The 21,128-nt window shown below is 36.8% G+C and overlaps 2 protein-coding genes across 3 annotated transcripts; one reads left to right on the forward strand and one right to left on the reverse strand.

Moving 5' to 3' along the window:
* Window positions 1-126: 126 nt before the first annotated feature.
* LOC131794728 (EVI5-like protein) lies at window positions 127-13,675 on the reverse strand. Its single transcript, XM_059112275.2, has 14 exons — window positions 13,234-13,675; window positions 6,838-7,186; window positions 6,339-6,455; window positions 5,747-5,821; window positions 5,509-5,634; window positions 5,254-5,292; window positions 4,556-4,660; window positions 4,283-4,372; window positions 3,590-3,687; window positions 3,321-3,435; window positions 3,091-3,123; window positions 2,662-2,802; window positions 1,980-2,150; window positions 127-1,107 (listed from the first exon to the last, which is right to left on the reverse strand). Exons 1-14 carry the CDS (start codon window positions 13,359-13,361, stop codon window positions 1,024-1,026), a joined length of 1,671 nt encoding a protein of 556 aa, XP_058968258.1. The 5' UTR covers window positions 13,362-13,675; the 3' UTR covers window positions 127-1,023.
* Window positions 13,676-15,790: 2,115 nt separating this feature from the next.
* LOC131794721 (adrenocorticotropic hormone receptor-like) lies at window positions 15,791-20,685 on the forward strand. Of its 2 annotated transcripts, XM_066165134.1 has the most exons (3): window positions 15,791-15,827; window positions 18,427-18,615; window positions 18,711-20,685. In XM_066165134.1, exon 3 carries the CDS (start codon window positions 18,924-18,926, stop codon window positions 19,950-19,952), a length of 1,029 nt encoding a protein of 342 aa, XP_066021231.1. In that variant the 5' UTR covers window positions 15,791-15,827; window positions 18,427-18,615; window positions 18,711-18,923; the 3' UTR covers window positions 19,953-20,685. The 2 variants fall into 2 exon arrangements, with proteins under 2 accessions (XP_066021231.1, XP_066021230.1); XM_066165133.1 differs by having other exon boundaries at window positions 18,427-20,685.
* Window positions 20,686-21,128: the final 443 nt, after the last annotated feature.

The raw sequence follows: 21,128 nt of genomic DNA on the forward strand, positions 1-21,128 counted from the left end.
CCCAGGAATATTGAAATCAATTATCTTGGAATGAATAACATTCATCTAAAAAATATAGAGGATACAGATTTATATTTGAAGACTGGAGAAGAAATCAAGAACAGGAAATCCAAGTGATAAATTCAATTTTCCGTGAAATAATTTCCGTATTTATTGACCACAGAAACCTGGTCTAGTCTCTTTTTCCAATGACTTGCACATACTTTTTAAAAAGATAACAAATGCAAAACTGAACCATACAGTAGACTATCCTCTTCATCAATATTTTAAGGTACTCTGATAATATTTGAACTCTTAAATCGAAGATACAATTACCAGAAAAATTGAAATTCCTTAATTTCTCATACAAAGCACAACTTTCCACAATAACTTTTACAGCTTTCGCTTTTTTACAATCTCAACAAGGGATTTCAGTTCGATACCTTCATTTTTACTATATACAATTCTCTTAAGAAACAAGAGGATTCGAGGTGATTAATTTTTCTTTCATGTGGTTTGTAAACTATTTTGCCACTGAAGAAAAATTCCAAAACTAGAAAGAACTAAGAAAAATTGAACAAAGTTATTCCCAAATCCTTCTTTCTCTAGTTCCATTAAGAAATGCTTCTCAGTATTTATAATTATTCCTTATATCATCAAATATGTTCATTACATTTTAACCATAGTCAAGAGACAGTTTCATTTTATACACTTGTAAACTCACTTCTTCCGTCTCAACGATGACCATTACGAGTTTATCCTTACGAAAATTTAAAAAAAGGAAAGGAAATTACAGCATTTTGCATGTCAATAAAAATAAATTATCCAATTTTGGCCTGATAAAGCCAGGTAACTGAGTTGTATGAGAGCTGAATGACTTAATTGTCATTATTTAACGGATGTTCCAGCTGTACACGAGGTCAACTGTTTTTGTGTGCTTCAGTAACACATCAGCTAAACGATTCGACCCTGTAATGCATTGCTCGTCCTTTGATTACATCAGCATGTTCATCCAAAGTCGTTGATTCACCAACTGTTTTAAAATCAAATAATTGTTTCATCTTTCTGGACTTCTTCCTCCACTTGAGAAACGGTCGCTCCCTCTGTACTTTCTTTGGCAAGGTAAAGCTACAAAATGGACAAAATCACTTCACTAGATAGTCAGCAATCGGAGATTCAGGCAAAAGATGATCTTACGAAAACGAATCACATAATATGCAAGTTACACGATGTAGAGTAGCTGATAAAATAAAATAAGAACCTTTATGAATAATTTTGGTATATTTTGACGATGACACTTGATTCTACCGCAGAGAGCACTCTATTACCAGTAAAATCACCGACTATTATGAACAAATAAAAGACCTCGTGGGTATTCTAGAAGTTGGGACGTGTACAACCGTATGTCGATTGATGTCGAAGTTTCAATTTCTATTCTACACTTCGAAACGAGGGTGTAACTTTACCCTGTAAAATTAAGAATTTGTTCATGCTTAGCGTGCGTATATCGAGTTATGGATGCAAGCTGGAAGTTTGGAGAGCACGAAAAATGCGTAAGAGTAGCTCGAGGCGCAGCCGAGAGCAACTCTAGCTTTTTGAGTGCTCTCCAAATTTCCCAAGTGCATCCATAACTCGATATACGCACAGCTAAAAGCATGAGCAAATTCTTTTATACTGAACAGAGCGACAATGAACAAAAAATGCTCACGTCATCTTATTTACGCACGGGTGTGCGTAAATAAAGATTTTGTTCGTTGCGGCTCAATAGGACTTACATTGGGCAAGCACGCGCGCTATTTTATAATTCTTTTTTTCATGCTTGTAAAGTTTACTTTATTCTTTTGATTCCAATCGTGAACAAGTGTTTTGTCTGCTTTGTACGATTTGATAACTTTGCAGCACTCATCGCTGCGACTGAGATAGTAATACTTTGATGACAACCTAAATGCAACCTTTATCTCCCTGTTTATTACCCTATGCAATATCCCTTAAAAACAAACCTCATTTTCTAAATCTCGTGACCTCCTCGTCAGTTCATTTAGCACTTGGTTTGTTTTGGATTCTCTCTTTTTGTACTCTTCCAGTTCCGCCTCCAATGCAATGATCTTGACGTCCCGTGGGGAGGGAGGAGAGGCATCTTGTCGCCCGCTCATCTCATTGATTATGTGATTCTGTTGGGAAATATGCGAATAGAGTGAGGGTGAGTCAAGGTTAGCCGCGTTCTTTTTGCAACTCTAACATCGTAGATGGAAAGAGAAACAAGAAAAGGAGTTACAGTGTTCTCCCATCTTGACCAAACAAATTTGGGAAAAAGAGGATTTGCTGTACACCGAAAGGTAGGTATGCCCATTCATGTACAACGAAAAACTCACGACTCGCTTCAGATTACGATCTGAAGCACAGAGGTCTGACCACTTAAGACCAATATACGTTCTCTATAATTTTTGTTTCTCCGCAATTAACTCTCTTTGTTTTGCACGACGATTTCATTCCTTTCTCGCGTTTGTAAGCGATAGGCCATTCACATTAAAATAATCACTAAGCGAGCAATAGCGCCTGAATACAAAATCAAAGGTACAATTTTTTTGGACGAAATTACCTTTCGCGTATTAGTGATGTCCTCTTTTCAGTGAAAGGTACAGAAAGCTAACGAAATCAGAGCTTCGACAGACATTAAAGTACCTTAAACATGGATAGTTCTTCTATTCGTCTGTTGGCTTCTAAAAGTGCAGCAGCAGTTGCATTATCGTGTCTTCTCAAAACAACAAGATCTCGTTTTAGAGCGTAAATTTCTTCTTGCTCCTGCGCTCGAGTTATTTGACCCTAAAATTGATAAATGGTAGGAAGTGAAAGATCTGGTCAAGCACACTTTGCCACAACGGCAATAGAAAAATGAAACAGTACAAAAACTTTTTTTTTCAGAGATCATACCTAATACCAAACATCCTTAGGATTAACCATCTTCACAAATACATATAGTAGTGTTTGCCTGAACTAATTGATACTGACACTGATTCTCGGTGAGTTTCTTTGTCTTTGTCCCAAGCTGTGGGCAAATGCATAACAACCTAATTTTTATCAAGATCACACTCAACCAAAAAGAGCCGTTACCTGTATCAATCTGTCTGCTAAACTGGCACTCTCCTATTGGACATGAAAATCAAAAGGTTACTCAGATTTAGTAAAAAAATTTGTCGTCATTACTCGGAAGTAAAATTTCAGTAACCCAATGCAACTTCCAATAATGATAATGGACGTGAAGAAAAACAAAGTTACTTGTTAAGTGCCTAAGTTAGCCTATTGTTATCATATATGCAAGTACACATCCGAACTGCACTGACCTTCTCTAGTTCGTCGATTCTCTGAAGCAGCAGTCTATTTTCAGTCTTCAATCGTCGTAGTTCTTCGTTGTCCTCTGCTTCTTTGTGTTTTACCCGCGTGTATTCCTTCTCCAGCCTAAAACATAAACGCGCGAAAGGAATTGGATTGACGCACCCCTATAGACTGAGCGAGCGTCTGATATGAATATCCAGGGCACCAATGGGAGTGGGCAGGGGAAGTTCAGTAGTTTACAAGTTATTAAGGTCGACACAGCTGCCAGTGGATGTACCTTTTTAATTTCTTGGTGCTCACTTTGGCTTCGGCAGCTGCTTTCATCAGAACATTCATGTCCTTTTCGTACTTGTCTGGCATAGTTTTTTGAAAATACTGATTAGGAAGAAGGAAGATAAAATGAAACAATCAACTTTGATGCCGGTTGTTATAATGGTACAACTGTAAGATTTCAGTGGCTGAGGTGACAAGATGAGGATACATACAGATGACAATAACGTCTTCTCAGCAACATCTAACGATTTTATCAAAACCTGTCTTTCTAACTTTTTCTATGTTGGGACTCAGAGCTATCCCATCGGCCTTGCCAAGCCAAAGAGACCTAATAAGGCAGGGTCCGAAATAAAATTTTTCCAGTTGGGCGACAAGTGACAATTATTAAACCTGGGCGTTTATTTCCATCGCCAATTGGAACAAGTTCATCGAAACAGAATGTACAAATCCTACTCTTGAACGATCGGCAGCTAAGTGATAAAGGCACAACAAAAAGTGACGGACCTTTCGTTTCCAAAGCGCTGATTTACATCAAGAATATTGACCAGACTTAGTCGTTTGCTGGTGACCAGCATTAAAAGACTGAGAGCCAACAGCTTCTTTTCTTTCGTTCTCTATCATGGACAGCTAAGAGTCTTAAGACCAAATTTTACTACCATTATCACCTGAGCACCCAATGCACGGCTGGTTGACTCACCTTCAGCATTCCTTCCATATCAAGTTCAAGTATCTCATCTTGACCAAGGGTGAGCATTGCCATGATTACACGAAACAGACCTTCCCTTCCCTAAACGAAAAAGTAACCAATACTTTTAAAGAGTCCATATCGCAGAAATGTTTAAATACAGTTACACTGACTTTGTTCTTGGTAGGCTTGAAAGTGGGTAAATTGACTTGCTTGTATGAGCACACGTTCTAAAAGCGAAATATTTGATAATTGAAAATTCTTCAATCGTTTATCACCTCTCACCTCACAAATGAAGACATCCATGATTCTGAATGATGCATTCAGAGGAAATACAGAGGCAAAAAGCGTCAAGAACCATGATGAAGCATACATGGCTGTATGGAATCCCTGGTGTCAAAGAAAGTATTGAAGACATAGGCTAGTCTCTCAAAATTACTACTGTCTTTGTTTTCTTTTTTTTAAAAAACAGATATCTGGCACTATCCAAATTATAGTTGTACATGAAGTAAACAATATGGAAACGTCGTGTATTGAACCATTTGTCAAGCCAAAAGGGAAAAACTTTCTGGAGGGAGCTTAACCTTTTAACTCCCAAGATCTCATTTGTAATTCTCCTTATTGTCTGCCATACAGTTCTTGTGATGTTTTTTTGGAGAATTTGGTATTGCATCAACTTATAAACCCCTAATTGATATTTTTCTTTATTCTCATCACTTGTCGGCTTGATACTGTATAGAAATTGTAAGGAGAAATTATTTTTTGGTCACTCATGGGAGTTAAAAGGGTTAATGGAGCTTGCTGGAAAAAGTAACCTTGTCCAAGCTGGATATGGCATGAGCTTGTTTGACTACTAGGGAAAATACAGAAATGTTTACAAATGTCTAAACAAGGTTCTAAACTTGTGGTTAAAGAGGCATTTTAATATCCACATTCCAAAAACAAAAAAGTACAGTACTATAATATTCTGAAATTGGAAATACCTGGGCTTGAAAATGTGAAAACAGAAGAGGAAGATGTTCCTGAAAGGTAGAAAGAGGGTTATTTAAATAAGAAACAGACAGCTAGACTGTGTAATGCAAAATAACATGAGCATGCAAATTTATCCCAGCTATTAGTGTGGTACCAGAGGTGAAGTACACACACTACAATGCTGATTGTATTATCATACTCGCCTCTCTTTGATGTGAAAGAAAATAAACCAACCAATTGTGTTAATGAAAATAATTTTAGTAAACCTGCAACATGCTTTCCAGCTGAAATATGCAAAGTCCTAGTTCAGCCATTGTAGGTTTGAAAATTTCTCTCATTCTATATTCCTGCATGAGCTTTACAAATACACAAAATGCATCTTCCTCAGGCATCTAAAACAGAAAAAATAGGAAAATTAACATTATCTTTGTACAAAGATGAAACATATGATAAAAAACAATCAAAAGCAAACAAAACTAAAGATTTAGTTCATAACGTCCTTACCTGCATAAGCAATATGCCAACTATGAATGCACTACCTTGACAATATCCCACTTCTTTATCCCAAACAGAGTATGCCTAATTCAAAAAATAAAGAAAAAAACTTAGTACTCCTTCAAGTTCTACCAAATCCTCTACTTTAAATTATGTACATGTAGTGGAAAGTGTAAGTAAAATGTGGAAACAATAATAGCAGTTCCAAAAAAATTCATCCAAAATCTTTAAACTCGTATTTATGCACAGGAAGCATGAAATTTAATTATCTGACCAGTAAACCTCCACTAGAATCATGATTGAAGCACATATTTAATTTAAAATAAGTCTCAAATTTACATAGAACCATAAATACTGGGCAATAATTAACCCATTGACCCCTAAAGTGACTGGCATCTAATTTCTCCTCACAATATCACCCTGAATAAAACATTACGGACATGAGAATAAGGGAAATGATCAACAACTAAAGAACTCTTGATTGTTAAACAAATTCTCCTTTTCAGAACCTTAAAAAATGTAAAGAGAACAGTATAGAGCATACCTAAGTTAGGGCGTAAAGGGATTAATAGCTGACATTTCTTAAAATTTACTGGTTTACCTTAATAACATTATAAAGAGTTCCTTGACCAATGCCATCCTTATCTTTAAAGAACGAATGATCAGGAAAGGTTCTAGCAATATCTCGTTTGATCATCCGTTCACATGCTGAGTTGCTCTGAAATTAGGTGACAAAACAAAAAAATCGAAGGAAACTTCTTCGAAAACTAATATTTATTGATCAATTTTAAAAAAGAAATTAAGCTAATAGTTGTGGCTTGCCAACAGAATGATGTTACCTGAAACATCTAACTTTGAATACAGCGTGCTGTGATGAAAAATCTTTTCGTAATTCAAAAGTCCTAAAACATATTTATTACTAAAAATTGTGTGAAAAATGTCAATAAGCAACATAAAGTTAAAGAGTTGTTTCAAATCCCTTAATTATCAATAAAATGAAATTATCTATCTATCACCACTAAAACACAAGATACATATGCTGTGCATTTACAGGAAATTTGCCAAGTGCTGCATTCACATTACTGGTGACTGAAACTAACCTTTATGAGCTGAGGGTACTGTTCTTTAAGAGGAGAGTCACTAGCTTCACAGAGCAACTGCCATACCATTCCACGCAGCGCATTTGGAACACCCATCCTAACCATATCTCTGATAAACTTTGGTTTCTTCCTCTGAGAATCAGACCAATGACCAATGAGTTGTCCCCACTCGTGATAAGTGTCTGCTTCACCACACACCTCATCATAGTTGTCTGGTGTCTCTGGACTGTCACTTGTAGCATCTAGAGAGTTACTTCCTGCACTGCAAGCTGACCATCTCTTTTTGGCAAGGCTTGGAGACGCTCCATCTGGAATGGTGGTCAGTGCCTTAGAATCACTGCTTAACAACCTAATGAAGGGATAAATTTGTACTGTTATCCTCATGAAATAATCCTAAATGAATGTGGTACATTATACTTTAAAGATGACACATTAAAGCACACAAAACACTGAGAGCTAGTTATTTACACAAGGTCTCATTCAAACCAAGGTGACTGAGACACTAACACGCTTACAACACTGAGGGCTGGTTATTTACAGAAGGTTTCACTCAAACCAAGATTTGAGATACTAAAGCACTTAAAATACAGAGGGCTGGTTATTTACAGAAGATTTCATTCAAACCATGGTTTAAGATACTAAAGCACTTAAAACAGTGAGGACTGGTTACTTACAGAAGGTTTCACTCAAACCATGGTTTGAGACACTAGAGCACTAACATCACTGAGGGCTAGTTATTTACAGGTTTCACTAAAACCATGGTTTGAGACACTAAAGCACTTACAACACTGGGGGCTCCCTGGTGAAAAACCTCACAGGATCTTTGAGGATCTTCAAGGATTGACAAAGACCTGCCAAAGATCCTTAAGGACAAGGATCTTTAAAAGATCTTTAAAGGATCTGTAAAAGATCCTCAAAGATCTTTGTAAGCAAAAACGTTTGTTAAGATCCTCAAGGATTTGATAAAGATCCTCAAAGGATATTACAAAGATCCTCATAAGGATCCTCACAAAGTTCCTTTCAAGGATCTTTCAAGATCCTCAAGGATTTAGCAAGGATCTTTCAAAGACCCTCAAAAGATCCTTTCAAGGATCCTTTCAAGATCTTTGTAAGGATCCTTAAGGATTTAATCAGGATCTTGCAAGGATCCTAGTCAAGATCTTTGCAGGATCTTTTTGAGGATCTTTCAAGATCCTCAAGGATTTAATGAGGATCTTTTAAAGACCTTCCAAAGATCCTTTCAAGGATCCTATTAAGATCTTTGCAAGGATCCTTAAGGATTTGATCAGGATCTTACAAGGATCCTACTCAAGATCTTTGCAAGATCTTTTCAAGGATCCTTCAAGATCCTCAAGGATTTAATGAGGATCTTTTAAAGACCTACAAAAGATCCTTTCAAGGATCCTGTAAAGATCTTTGCCAGGATCCTTAGGAATTTGATCAGGATCTTACAAGGATCCTTAAGTCAAGATCTTTGCAGGATCTTTTCAAGGATCCTTCAGGATCCTCAAGGATTTAATGAGGATCTTTTAAAGACCTTCAAAAGAACCTTTTAGGGATCCTGCTAAAATCATCATCTTTGCTAAGATCCTTAAGAATTTGATTAGGAGTTACAAGGATCCTAGTCAAGATCTTTGCATGATCTGTTCTACAATCCTTTAAGATCCTCAAGGAATTGAAAAGGATCTTCCAAATATCTTTAAAAGATTCATTTCATGATTTTGTACAGCTCTTTGTAAGGATCCTTTTTGAATTTGATGTGGATCTCAAAGGCAACTTTGTCAAGATCTCTACCACATCTCTGCATTATGACTTAGGTTCCTTTGAAATCCTCAAGTAATTTCAAACATAACAAAATTGTAAATTGAGGGCTCACTGTTTTATAATTTAAACACAACAAGGAATTTTCGCAGAAAATTATTGTGCAATGAGTGTAATGAAGGTTACCGCATAGCAACGCCATGCTCGAGGCTTTCGGGAAACTTTGTGACTACTTACATGACAACAAATAGGGTTTTGCATTATGGGATAGGAATTTATACGCGCCGAGATTTTTAACGGTCGCATAAAAACATAAGAAGCTCGTTTTTACGGCAAATATCATCGACAATGGTCGGAACTAAAGGGAAAATGTACACAGAAATAAAGGTAAAGGAAAGGCGTTTTCTGGAGTTCAGAAACAAGCGAAAAGAGAGACAGAAACAACCGAAAAGAGAGACAGAAACAACCGAAATCGTCAATCAAACTCCAAGCAGGTCTCGCGATTGCTCTGACTGTGAGGCTGAATAAAAAGAATTCATTGGTACTTCTGGAAAGAAAATGAAGATGCCATCCTCGCCTAATGATTCTTACTCTGAGCTCTTGGAGAGTGAGGATGCAAATGATGTGTTACAGGGACAAGGATACAGGCTTATCGATCTAGAGAGATTCTCCTCGACGCTCACTGAAGGACATGTTTCTGAAGAAGGTGTGAATTTACTTGGTTCTGTGTAACCAACTTAAAAAGCTCTTTTAGAGGTTGTCATATGAATTCCCGAAAACCCTTATTTTGTACCTCAGGATGTATTAGTTCAATTAATCTGAAGTTTTCAGGGCTGTATCCTCTTACTGAGTTGAGTTGGATAAGCTGACAGTTTCTCTATAAGCTGAATTTTAAGTAAGATGTTGTGGAATAACTCGCAATAATAATTGTAAATCTCGGTGAACTTTGAATGGGCATTGTGCCCATAATATAAACGACTCCAAAAGTTCCTCAGCTCATCCAAAAGAACGACCCTAGTACTTTGTTTTGACACTAAAAACACTTGATTTCATGCAATCTTTGTGCAGTTATCTTTTCTCAAGTTTACCTAGGTTTTTCACACCATGTGGTGGACAAATTGATCTGATGTCAAATAACAAATTAGTTTAGGGCAACATATTAGTTATATTCAGTATGTGTGATTCCTAAGCTTTCCTTTGGTATATAGGTTAATATGGTTCAGAAATATAGTCATTGAAGTACTCTTGTTTGCCTTTTTTTCATGTTTACCCCCTCTGTAAGAGTAGTCTGAGTCTGGTCATAGTCTAGTCCTAGACAAGTTTAACACATATATTTTGGTCTTCTTATCTTTGAGCTGGACTGTTGCCAGATTTTTTGGAAAATGAAAATCTTAGTACTAACCTAAAGTCTGAACAGAAATAGTGTAGAAGTAGTCCTACTAGAAGAGGATGGGTAATTCTCGTTTAGCAATAAAAAAAAGTTTTATCTTCATTTTTTTATGTTTGGTTCAATTTTTCTTTTTAACTTAGTATGAGGATTTAAGTATGCTTATTTTCTTGTCAAAATTTCGAAGGTTCTATAACATTCTTGCTAAGATCTTCAACGATCTTCCATTTCCTTGCCAGGATCTTCATTAGGTTCACTGCCATTCTTGTCAAGATCTTTAAGGATCTTCAAATCTCTTGCAAAGATCTTTAATTTGGCTGTCAAAATCTTCAAGGATCTTTCTTTTTTATGCCAAGATCTTCAAAGATCTTTCAATTTATTGCCAAGATCTTTAAGGGTCTTTTATTTTCTTTCCAAGATCTTTAAGGATCTTCAAAATTTTCAAAAAGATCCTTGAAGATCTTGTCAAGAAAATGAGAGATCCTCAAAGATCTTAACAAGAATTTGGAAGATCCTCAAAGAATTTTCAAAGATCTTTCAAGGATCTTCAAAGTTCATGTAAAGATCTTCAAGGATCTTGACAGGAAAATGAAAGATCCTTAAAGATCTTGTCAAGAAAGTCAAAGATCCTCAAAGATCTTGGCAAGAAAATCAAAGATCCTTGAAGATCTTGGCAAGAAAATGAAAGATCCTTGAGGATCTTGGCAAGAAAATCAAAGATCCTTGAAGATCTTGGCAAGAAAATGAAAGATCCTTGAGGATCTTGGCAAGAAAATCAAAGATCCTTGAAGATCTTGGCAAGAAAATCAAAGATCCTTGAAGATCTTGACAAGAAAATGAAGGATCCTTGAAGATCTTAACAAGAATTTTGAAGATCCTCATGAAGATCCTCAAGAGGATCCTCAAAGGTCCTCATGAAGATCTTGTAAGATCCTTAAAGATCCTTGAAAGATTTTCACCAGGGCTAGTTATGTACAGAAGGTTTCACTCAAACCACAGTTTAAGATACTAATTAAAAGCACTTGAAACACTGGGGGCTGGTTATTTACAGAAGATTTCACTCAAATCATGGTTTGAGATACTAAAGCACTTACAACACTGGGGGCTGGTTATTTACACAAGGTTGAGACACTAAACCACTTAAAACACCGAGGGCTGGTTATTTACCAAAGGTTTCATTCAAACCAAGGTTTGAGACACTAAAGCAATTAAAAGACTAGGGGCTGGTTATTTACTGAAGGTTTCACTCAAACCATGGTTTAAGATACTAAAGAAATAAAAACACTAGGAGCTGGTTATTTACAGAAGGTTTCACTCAAACCATAGTTTGAAATACTAAAGCACTTAAAACACAGAGGGCTGGTTATTAACAGAAGGTTTCACTCAAATCAAGGTTTGAGACATTAAAGCACTTAAAACACTGGAGGCTGATTATTTAGAGTAAGTCTAACCCAAACATTGGTTTCAAGAAATCACTGGGCTTTCTCTATAAAAAGGTTGACTGAATAAATAAATAAATGTCCTTACACTGTTAGCTTTCAGTCCTCTTTACACTGTTCACAATAATAAATGTTCAGATAGAAGGTTTGGCTTGACTGAGGATTGTGGCTTAACTTTGTTTAAAATAATCAGACCTGAAATTTCTATTCAAGGTATTTAGCATGCATAAAAGCTCATAAGTTTCATGGCCGCCAAGGAAATAAATCTGGGGTGTAACACACTTTGAGATTTACTTTCCATATAATTTGCTTGAATATACACAAGGTCTTATTCAAACCATGGTTTGAGACACTGAAGCACTTACAACACTGAGGGCTGGTTATTTACAGAAGGTTTCACTCAAACCAAGGTTTCAGACATTGAAGCATTTAAAACATTCTATTCAAGGTATTTAGCATGCATGCATGCTCAAAAGGTTTGTGGCTGCTGAAAAAATAAATCTGGGGTGTAACACAATTTAAAATTTACTTTCCATCTAATTTGCTTGAATATAATTCAAATTTGTAAATTTCTCTTCTGCAATAGCTTCAAAATAGTGGTTCTGCACAATAAAGCCAAAACGAAATTTTGAAGGATTAAAAAGACAATTATTTCAAAACTTTTCTCTAGTATTTCACATGTTTACCATTTTCAAACATTTGTTCCTTTTTTCATAATGTAATCATAAGAAGGTTAAGGGCCCTACATTGGGTAAAACAAAACTAAGCAAGTGGTAATTGGTTGGTCCCACCAGTACTTACAGGCAAATGACATTGTTCAAGAAATTTTTTGCACAGGGTAAAGATCATAGGAAGTGACATTTTTAAGATTTATTTTAAACTGAGCTCGGAAAATAAAATATTTGAATTAACACAAATTTGCATGCAATGATAAAATAAAATAACAAATGATCAAAAAATTGAATAAAGATCTATTAAATCAAAATTAACATTTGTTATACTACAGCTGTCAGATTATATCCTGTCACCCATCAGAAATCCCTTTTCCCCATGATAAAAAATGATTAATATTTATGAGCACACACTCTTTACCAAGGCCACATAACAATCTATCTTGACTTCATATTAATTTTCTTTAAAGTTACTGTTTGTGAATTGATCACACAACACAAAAACCAATACAATATAGCCCTTTCACACAGCTGTAATATTTCCGATCGAATAATATGCAAATTTTGAACCAATTGACTGAGTTATTTGTTAATCTAATTAGCGATTCACTAGAGCGTTCACTTAGTTACCTTTAAGAGCATGTAGACTTTAAAGTGTCAGCTCCAAAAACATATAATCATTATTTGAGAGGTTCCTTTCCTTTGATATGTCTTTACTTTAACTTAACGCAGTATTTTGGCCGCTTAAGAAACAGTATCATGTGCCGGAAATAAAGTCACGAGAATATTAACAAGAGCTTACCAGAAAAGCCCACAACGATGAAACAAAAGTGAAATGAATAATCTTCGGGTAGAAAGATGAATTATGCTTCTGAGACCTCTCGTTCTCGATATAGAGGGGCAAAAATTCTTTAGCCTCGATTAAAGGTTAAAAAGCGTCTCTGATATTGTAATTCAATGTACATAGTCACATACTCTGTAGCAATAACTTTCAAACAGTATATCTTGAAATATCAAGGGTGAAATAAACATCGAAAATTTTAATTAATCATTTACACACCTTTTAAATTCTTGTCATTTTATTCACACAAGAAAGGAATGTAATAAATCACAGCAATCCTGTCTAGTGAAGACTCACCTGTTCTGTTCCTCTAAATGTGCCACAAGCTCGTCCACTGACTTTGTTCGAGACTTTGAGCGTGGCGGAGGTTTCAAGGTATCCGGAACACTTTCATCGTCTAAATCTCCGTTAGAATTGTTATCCATGGTGACAATTACAGCAGTTTGTTCTGCAAGTCCCTTCAGAAATAGACGAAGCTGCCATCAACCCAATCGCGAGCTACTTACGGTGAGAGAGGTCAGTCGGTAGTGATCTCCGAAGCACGCTGCAACAAAACGCCATGTTCTTTTTTCCCCTCTAAGCCGTCACATTCTGAGTTAAAAAGATCTCTTTATATTGGGCGAGGAGTCCTTAAATGTAAATTTCAATAAAATATCGGTTCCGCAAGGGAATGTCAGGACAGCTCTTCGGAGCAAGGACGGTCTAGAATGATAGCCAAAATACGATGGCACAGCAAGGCTCGGAAGTGTGGAAAAACGTTACTTCAATTCAGCGGACATTCAGGGTAGTGCTTGAATATTGATGTAATATCACTGAATTAGATTGAAGCAGCTTTTCGGACAACTTGCTGGTCAGGCAGTCTGTCAGATCTTTGGACGATACATTTACCAAACTGGATCGCGAAAACGTAGATGACTTCTTACAGCATTTAAACAACCAGCAGCCTTCCATCCGCTTCACCATGGAGACAGAGAAAGACAACAAACTCGCCTTCCTAGACACCGCAGTTTTAAGAGAACCTGACGCCCGCCTCACCATCAGCGTATACGAGAAGCCTACGCACACCGATCAATACTTAGCGTATGACTCACACCACCCTCAATTAGTAAAACGCGGTATTGTTAAGTGCCTTTACGAGAGCGCCAAACGTCTCGTAAAAAAACCCTCAGTCATCTCCGAGGAGAAAAACGTCTGTCATCTGTTCTGGTTTCTAATGGTTATCCGTTTTATTTCTTGCAGAAACCAAGACCGGAAAACCAAACAACTGTTCCGGACCAGCCAAAAAATTCAAAGCTACTGCGTTTTTACCTTATGTCAAAGGTCTGTCCGAAGAGCTTCGCCGTTGCCTACAACAACGAGGCATACGCGCTGTTTTCAAATTGGAGACTACGCCAAGATCTCAGCTAGTACGACCAAAAGACGCTGTCGACCCGGCTAAACAAGATGGCGTAGTTTACAGGAGTCTCTGTGAATGCGGCAAGGTGTACATCGGAGAGACTTGAAGACCTATGCAAGACAGAATTAAGGAGCACGATCGAGACATTCCGCCGTTTCAGAGCATGCCCACAACACCGGACACAAGCCACTCTGGAACGAAGTAAAGTTTATTGATCGTGACCCTCATTACTACACGCCCATGGGCAATTCATATAAGACTTAACCCTAAGTTATAGTGGAATAGAAATTCCAGGACCGTGGATGCCCACGATCAAAAAACACAACAACAGAAGAGCCGCGCGACTGCAGATCGCTGAGGGAGCAAATCACTAAGTGAACAGCAAGGATCAAAATGCACCAATCAGAGCTGTTGAAAAACAACTAATTAATCACAGCAGAGCATCATGCTTTATAAGATCACGCATGACCAGTCGACCTCATCGCCTGAAGAAAACTAGTAGTGTGCAGTCGAAACGTCGAGATCTACATCACACGTGACTACGTCGTGAGACAAACGAAAAACTTAGCTTTTATTTTTTTTATGTTTTTGAAATTTCAAATAGCCTGTGTGGTTTAGTGTATCAGAAGCGGTACAAAAGTTGACGCCGCCAATATTTATTTTTCTGCAACTAGCAAAATTAAGTTCAGTTTTTTTTATTTAAAACTTGATACGTTCATTGTTTCAGAGCTCCAAAATTGATCCTCAAGACATGTGTCGTTCATCACTGCGCTGACTGCAATCTCTTGTTTCTTTATTACTGTTAATGGATCTTGTTCCTACCACTTCTCACAGTATCTTCATCACATCCCTTACAGATGACCTCTGTAAATGTGTTTTCCGACCCTGTTAATCATTTCGTAATTATTATAATTGTTATTATCATTATTATTGTTAATTATCTCACCGCTATTGTTATCATTGTTATTATAATACACAAGGATGATAGTTCTCATCAGGTATCGCCCCTCGAACATCCACAAGAAGTTTACTTCAAAATAAAGTCTAATGGTCTGTTATCAAATCAACAGAGTTTATGCTCTTGGGTATGAATATGTTTTGGGCCCAACTCAGAGCATTTCGGCACGAGCTGTAAGGCGAGGGTAAAAATAAGCTATGAGATGGGCTCAAACCATATTTATGCTCAAGAACATTTACTCTATTACTATTATCATTTATCATTATTATATCGCTGGAAGCGCCCGTGGAATCCTATGTTCTGTTTGGCTACCTGAGCAGGCAATCTTGCATAATTCGTAACTTGTCTCTATTTCACAGTGTTCTTCTGGGAAGTTTTCCAACAAACTTCGACTTCGTGTACTCGACCCAGTTTTCTTGTTTCCTGACTCAATTGAGATAATATATATTGGACTTCGCTCATTGGCCCTTTAATGTAATTGCGTCAGTCAGTCTGACTCATCCACTGTTTCCACCACGGGCACGCGAGTCATATCAGGTAAGTTTCTGATTTTCATTGTAAGGTGACGCTATTTATTGAGCAGCAAGGATTTCACAAGTGAGAGATTTTTCGCTCAATTACAGATGAAGGCGTATTGAAGCAAATCTATAAGTGAAGCATATCACAAAGCGAAAGGAATTGTCAAGCCAGTTAATCATGTATCTGCCGGTTAATCACAGAATTTACATAAAAATTATTTTCATTTATTTCCTCTAGGTCATCCGTAACACTTCTAAAACATCTGTATCTGACCATGTAAACCTGTTTATTTTCTCCCCAAAACATGACGTTTGAATCGCGTTTTTAACAGTTTCTCATCGTCTTATTGCTCGTCTCTTATCTTTTTTAAGAGAATGTTCTCACTGAGCTGTTTTCAGTACAATCGTCCTATAACAGTTTTAGTTTTTCTCCGTTCTTCATTCACGGTGCAGCTTTCGGCAGATTGCCTAAAACACAGATAGAAAGGACCAAACAGAAACTAAACAAACAGTAAAAAAGAAACGAGAATTGTTAGGAAAATCATTCAGTCGTGGAAGTCATTAAGATAAGAAATAGATGCAGTATTAATTGTGTGAAACGCCCAACATACTAAGCTTTCAGGTGCAAAACATGAGCAAACGAACAGAATTTGAAACAAGTTACAGACTTTAAGAAGCTTTAAAATCCACAGTTTATGAATCAGTGATTAAGTTAGTACGGTCCTGACCAGATTATCACTTTTCACATATAAAAATATTTAGCTGACTAGTCATACGAATTGGCTCTGGCATGATGATGAGTAGTACTGTATACCTATCATACTGAATTTAAACTATGAAAAAAACAATCCGAGGTTATGTCGCTTCTAATATTTAGGCATGATGTAGCGATAAATATCCCATACTTCAGTTTCGATTAAAGCATAGGATTCTGACTTGGGATCTTTTCGGTATTTTTCGGTGTATTCGTACTGTGGGTAATCAATCCTTTCTTGATCAAACTGTGGCGGAGTTCTGTCTTAACTTCTTCTTCTTTTTTTTAATCTCCTGGCCGAAGCTCTTAAGAAACGTGAGTAATCATTTTTTGTAAACAAGCATGATGTCTTATCGTTTCTTATCTTTTGTTAGAATCTGAGGAAAACCTTTATTTCTGTGATAGAAATGTAAACTAATTGCTAATCTATGTAAATAAACAATCGTCCAACAAATTCATCTAATAATAGCACAGATGTTTAGAATTCCTCGATAAGCTGCGACTCGGTGATAGAGTTCGATCAGCTCTCTTCAAGATTGATCGTGACGGCTATTTCGCCCTCAAAGAGGCTGCTTCTTTTGATATCTTATCCTATATAGATTCCATTTCAGTTTCCTGTTTATTTTCCTAACTCTTTACCACAATTTTACTTCAGCTCTCTCCGCAATAACCAGCTTAACCGGTCAATATCGGTATATATCTGCTTTTGTGATCAGAATATAAGACAACAGGGTTTTTGGAAATCATCATTTTTAATAAATAGAGTTATATCTAATTTTCCTTTTTTTGTTCCTTCACTGTAGAATACTTTAGTTCCAAAAGCTTCTCAGCCCTTTTACTCCTTCAAATAAAGCGACAAAAGAAATACAATTTGACCACTTTCTTGATCGCGGCAATTACGTTGGCGCTTTGATGAAAGAAATGCAAAGCTATAGAAAACATCAGGATGTGGTAATTGGAACTAGATGTACGATAACTGACATTTTGATGATAGGAAAGTGTAACTAGACTAAACTATATGTCAAATTGTCAAATAGACAATGATTTCTCGAGAGATACCCTTTTTTCGGTAAGTCAGTGTGAAAATAGGCGCAGTAAATTAGAAAAAGAAAAACTGAATGAAATGATGCTTATGCTCCTTAGCACTTAAGAAAAAGAGCTTTTAGCGACGATCCGCGGCTATTGCGGTTGTCTTAGATAGTAAATAAATTGTCGGAACAAAATTAAAGGCGATGAAAAAAGTGCATTTAGTATTAATGTGCGGTATAACTTAAAGGGAAACTTTTACTTTATGAATAAAGATAACTCCGTTAAATTATATTTATCAGAATTGTTTTGACGATCATTACAACAACCTCTGAAAAGCCAGACCTCTTGAGTTTGTTTTCTAAAAGGAAAACTCCAAAACTCAGGATGTTCGCACTGCCACGCTGAGGGTAATTAACTAAGAGATTGAAAATTATACCATTACATCCTCCCTTGCTATTTATCACGTAATCACCTAATAAAGATAAAAAAGAAAAAAATGTGATTACAACTTCCAGAACTGCTAATGTATACGTTGAGTTAATGGTACATGTACAGCCTCGATCACTGATTCTAATTTAGGCGATGAGTATATTTTGGAGTATTCAAAGCTTAAGAATTGAATTGAATATGTAACCTGTCAGAAATGCATACATTTAATTTTACTTCCTAAAAAGAATACTTCAAAATTTAATAACTTGAAAGCGAAAGGCATCATGTCGTTGAGTGTACCGTCGTAGACGCTGTTTTTTCCTCTTTCTGTATATGTATATGTTAATTTTAGATAAGCGATAGATATTTCCTACTGAGAGAAAATGGAAGTTATTTTTTCTTGTAGGGCTGACGGATATAGATAAATCATAATAACGTTTGATTAGCCGATGTGCTTCACTGTCCAAAAAAAGCAGCTGGCGAGACAAAAATCTCAGCATTTATCCCACTGACTTCTGTTTCACCTGTCTTGAGGTGGAAGCTGTGTTCAAGTTATCTTCTGTTGGTGGCCTCCCTTACTTAATGCTGCAACATGGTAATTCGTATTTGAGTCGCAAAGTCAGACAAGCTGTCGAATTGTAACCAGACACACATGCAAGAAATTATTTAAATGGTTTTGATCTTTCACAGTTGTTGACAAGGATACTGTTCCAAAGAGCTCGAGGTGCATCACTTGGTTGGATCAAAACGGAATATTCCATCGAGGGCCCGAGAAGTTCCAGTTTGCTGGAGGCGTGAGTGCATAAAAGACACCAGAAAGTACCTTTACAAATCGGTGTCAAGTCGAAGTTTTGCGCATACACTGATTTTAACGCGCCTGCAGGAACAAATCAGAGAGTCTAGATGGCTTTAGCATCCTCGTCGAGTATATGTTCAAACATTGGTCCTCCAAAAGCTCTCTCATACTTTACAGCCTCCTTTTCAGTTTTCCTGATGATTTTAACCATTCCTGGAAACTTTCTCATCTGTTTGGCCATCATAAAAGATCCCTTCAGAAACTTGAAAACACCTTTTAACTATTTCCTGTTAAGTCTAGCGACGACTGATCTGGTTGTGGGAACGATTATGGATCCCGTGTCAGTTGCTTTTCACACCAGCGAAGCGCTTCAACTCGACATCGTAGATATCAAAATCTTGCACATTTTATACTTTATCTTGTGCACGGCGTCTATTCTAACACTCATGGCACTTACCGTAGACAGATATGTGGCCGTATCATCGCCAGTGAAGTACAAAATCATGGTTACCTCCAAGCGCGCTATTTTAACATCCCTGTTAATTTGGGTGGCGGCACTAGGGTTTTCTTTCGTATACTTCAAACTCGGATTTATATTCTACTCCTTCATATTTGCAAACACTGCTGTTCTCAGCACGTGTGGAGTTCTCATCTTTGTTCATGTAGGAATACTTAAACGACTGCGCCAAAGATCGAGATATTGGCGAAAGAGGGGAGAAATGGAGAGCACGAAGTCTGATGTACAGGAGAACCAAAAAACTCTTATCAATGCAAAAAAGGACAGCAAAGCAGTCAAAGCATTGATGATTGTGCTTCTTGCATTTTTTGCTTCGTTCACACCAGCCTGTGTTATGATTTACTTGTTAAATTTTTGCTCAGGCTGTAGTTGTGTGCTAATTCATTGGTTGCGGGATTTGCAATTCTTAATTGTGTTGTGCAACTCTGGTATCAACCCTTATTTATACGCATGGAGGCTTCCTCAGTTCAAAAGAGCTTTCTACAAATTCCTTCATCTCAAGGCACGCACAAGGATAAGTGACATTACCACAACATCAGTTAATGCCGCTGGCAAACGAGAAACCATCCAAATATCTAAAAAGTTAAGCGGTGGAGACGAAAGGATTTCACCCGTTTAATAAAACTATACAAACACAAATACACTCACAAAGAGTGTGCTTTCTCATTTGTATCCCGGTGTATGCATATTGTTGACATTGCTTTAACTAATAATTTAATGAGTAAGAAGATTTAGTAAGTCTAAGAAAGATAATCTTGTGATATTTTCATGTATTTTTTTGTGTTGTGAGAGTAAAATGTTCAAGGGGATTGCGGAAACTCTTCGTCTCAGAAATTAATCACCATTACCACTTAGAAAGGACCATCGAACTTAGTTATTTATTTGCTTTTGGGTCGGATTTCGAATGATAAACCAAACATTAAATTCGTTTCCTCGTTTTATCAGCAGCGATTAAATGAAGTAAGTAACGTATGAACCCATATGCAGTCCACACACACAGCGTTTTAACGACTGATGATGAATACGCAGACCACAATGTACAGAGCAGTCCACGAAAGCATTTTTCTCAATATATCAATGACGATTACGTTAATCATTTTAGACCTTAAAGTGAAGTGGTTTCTGTAATATCTTTCAGTTTAAACATTCTCATTAGTCGTTTGTAAACAGCTTCAACTGCCACTAATACATCAACCACTGCTTGAAACATAAAGATCTAGCTAGCTTCTATAAAAGCTTTTCTGGAACAAAAAATGATTAAATAAAATTGATGAAATCTTTTTATAATAATTGGATTGTTGGTGCAGGAAGTATTAAAACATGGTATTAAGTTGCATTATTTAAAGCGTCAATATGGCGCGTATTTAAAATATATCAGAATGGGTGGTATAAGATTTCGGAACAACTTGCGGACATGTCAATTTTGCTTCCTCGTCTGCCATATTTTGTTCTTTGTTCAGGTAAAACAGACGACAAGCAAATTTTGATGGGAGTCGACTCTGTTTGACTTTGATTTCTTTTTCGTTTATTTCTTTAATCAGTGATAGAAGAGCGCAGCCTTAGCTCTTGTTAATTGTATTACCTTTTAATTTACGAACTATTGGAGTGATTAATTTTCTTCATGGAGCCAATGGGCTGATTGTGACTGCTCCATGTGGTTCCAATTCATCTGCAGATTCGGAGATGACTGTGATACGAGAATTGTTCTTAAATAACATATGCCATAAAATCTTTACAACAGGCTTTGTCCGTGCGCCATTCCCAGAATTTTCCACGCACAAAGTACCTTCGAGGT

This window comes from Pocillopora verrucosa, chromosome 4, assembly GCF_036669915.1.
Source record: "Pocillopora verrucosa isolate sample1 chromosome 4, ASM3666991v2, whole genome shotgun sequence".
Lineage (NCBI taxonomy): Eukaryota > Metazoa > Cnidaria > Anthozoa > Scleractinia > Pocilloporidae > Pocillopora > Pocillopora verrucosa.